We start from the raw sequence: 1,974 nt of genomic DNA on the forward strand, positions 1-1,974 counted from the left end.
CTGACATAAATGATTAGCGACCTCCCCCCCAACCCCCCCAAAAAAGAAAAAAAGACAGCACTATCTTGACATGCAGAAATTCGTGTTACCATATCAAAGCTATTTACAACGGAAAGATGAAATACCTGAAGGTCGTCGTAGTATGAATGAGGAAACATTGCTTTTCTTGCCTATAATTGCAACTGAAAAGAGAGGTACCCTAAGGCTGCCATACTTTAGATAAAACTTTTTTATTTTTACATATATCAAAGTTTGCGGCTACTGTCATGCTTCTCACATGGCACTATTCATAATTGTTTGTCATAAGGTCACAGAGTAATAACATGAAGGTCTTTCCAAGATAATAGATGATAATATTTTCCTCATTGGCGTCAAAACTGTTTCGAAAAAAAAGTTGGCAACTCCAACCGCTTTACGAAGGACGAAGGAGGTAGGTATAAATACTCGGACGATTCCTGCAGTGCCATGACTCTTCTCGCAAGACGACACACCAACCGATCATGAGAGCTCAGCGACCAGTGGTAAGGATGGTTTGTGTGTGTATAAATGCATACATAATTTTTTAGAGATTCCGAAAACGCATATTCGATTAGAAATGATAATCAATGGTTAATAATTTTCAGGTGATAATGGCTGCCATGATGGCCGTGATGTCCGTGGCAGCGGCTGGTGGTGGAGGCGGATATGGCGGCAGTGGAGGAGGTGGATTTGGCGGAGGACATGGAGGTGGTGGATTCGGAGGTGGTGGATTTGGTGGAGGAAACGTCGGTGGTTTTGGCGGGGGACACGGCAGCGGTTTTGGAGGTAGCAGCTCCGGAGGCTACGGCGGAAGCAGCGGAGGCGGAAGTGTATCCGCAGGAGTCTTGGTTGGCAGCGGGTCCCTTCCGAGCGGCGGCGGAGGCGGATACGGAGGCGCAAGCGGAGGCGGCTTCGGAGGTGGAAGTGGGAGCGGTTTCGGAGGCAGCTTCGGAGGCGGACATGGAGGCAGCTTCGGCGGTGGAAATGGAGGCGGTTTCGGAGGTGGCTTTGGGGGCGTCGGAGGTGGTCACGGAGGCAGCTTCGGAGGTGGAAATGGAGGCGGTTTTGGTGGCGGAAGTGGAAGCAGCGGCTACGGGAAATAAACTGATTACATAAATTAAAGGCATATACTTTTAACCCATGAATTACCATCACATTATTACATAAGTTAAAATCTATTGTCCTTTTAACCCTTGAATTGCCATAACAACAGCCGAGGAAAAGAAGAAAAGTCTCAAGTGAGTGTTACACAGAAGGCATTCAGAATACCTCCAGCTGTAAAAGACCGTCAAGATTTAAATTGCACTATTGGGATCCAGTGCTGCATATTATATAAAAAGCGCCACTGTGAAATCAATATGTACATAACGTCCTGCACAAAATAACATACACAGAAATGAGTTCGGATTAAAATCGACTAAAACTAATCGTTCTCTCTAGAAGACTCGTGAATTCATAAGCGAGCTTTACAGTGCAAATTCATGTAATGAACACATGAAACCATGCGCACATGGAAAACCCTTAACATAGATATATACATTATAAAACCAAACTATGCCATATATTAATTTTTTTTATTATAAACTAAAGCCCCTAAAACAACGTTTAAAATTATCTGGCACATCAAAATCTTAGGTAATTATGTAAATCAGATTCAATATGTGATAATAAAATTTCTTGCTTCTCAACACTTTTCTTTAGACTTTTCGATATACATATCGAAATCGTGATACATTAGAAACACTGGAGTATAAAAGTACTTTTCCTCAAACTGGAGTATAAACGCGAATTAAAATAAAACGTGATTTTTGGTATAACACTAGCAACACTGGGCACAGATTATTCACCACCTTTACCTATGAAAGTGAGATTATGATTTCTCGAAATATTTAATTTACAGGTTTGATATTGCATTCGCAATAGTAACACAGCTATGTTAACTGTCAAGCAAGAAAA

At 42.0% G+C, this 1,974-nt stretch overlaps 1 protein-coding gene across 1 annotated transcript; it reads left to right on the top strand.

The window, feature by feature from the left end:
* The first annotated feature begins 475 nt into the window (after positions 1–475).
* LOC119588413 (glycine-rich cell wall structural protein-like) lies at positions 476–1,140 on the top strand. The gene is made up of 2 exons (XM_037937085.1): positions 476–521; positions 624–1,140. The coding sequence occupies exons 1-2, from the start codon at positions 501–503 to the stop codon at positions 1,119–1,121; spliced, it is 519 nt and encodes a 172-aa protein (XP_037793013.1). The 5' UTR covers positions 476–500; the 3' UTR covers positions 1,122–1,140.
* Positions 1,141–1,974: the final 834 nt, after the last annotated feature.

The sequence above is a fragment of the Penaeus monodon genome, chromosome 23 (genome assembly GCF_015228065.2).
Source record: "Penaeus monodon isolate SGIC_2016 chromosome 23, NSTDA_Pmon_1, whole genome shotgun sequence".
Lineage (NCBI taxonomy): Eukaryota > Metazoa > Arthropoda > Malacostraca > Decapoda > Penaeidae > Penaeus > Penaeus monodon.

Bases quoted from the DNA above. Each gene is read 5' to 3' on its own strand.
- LOC119588413 (XM_037937085.1), top strand. From the start codon at position 501: ATGAGAGCTCAGCGACCAGTG. The intron at 522-623 runs GTAAGGATGGTT...AATAATTTTCAG, and splicing joins TGAGAGCTCAGCGACCAGTG to GTGATAATGGCTGCCATGAT.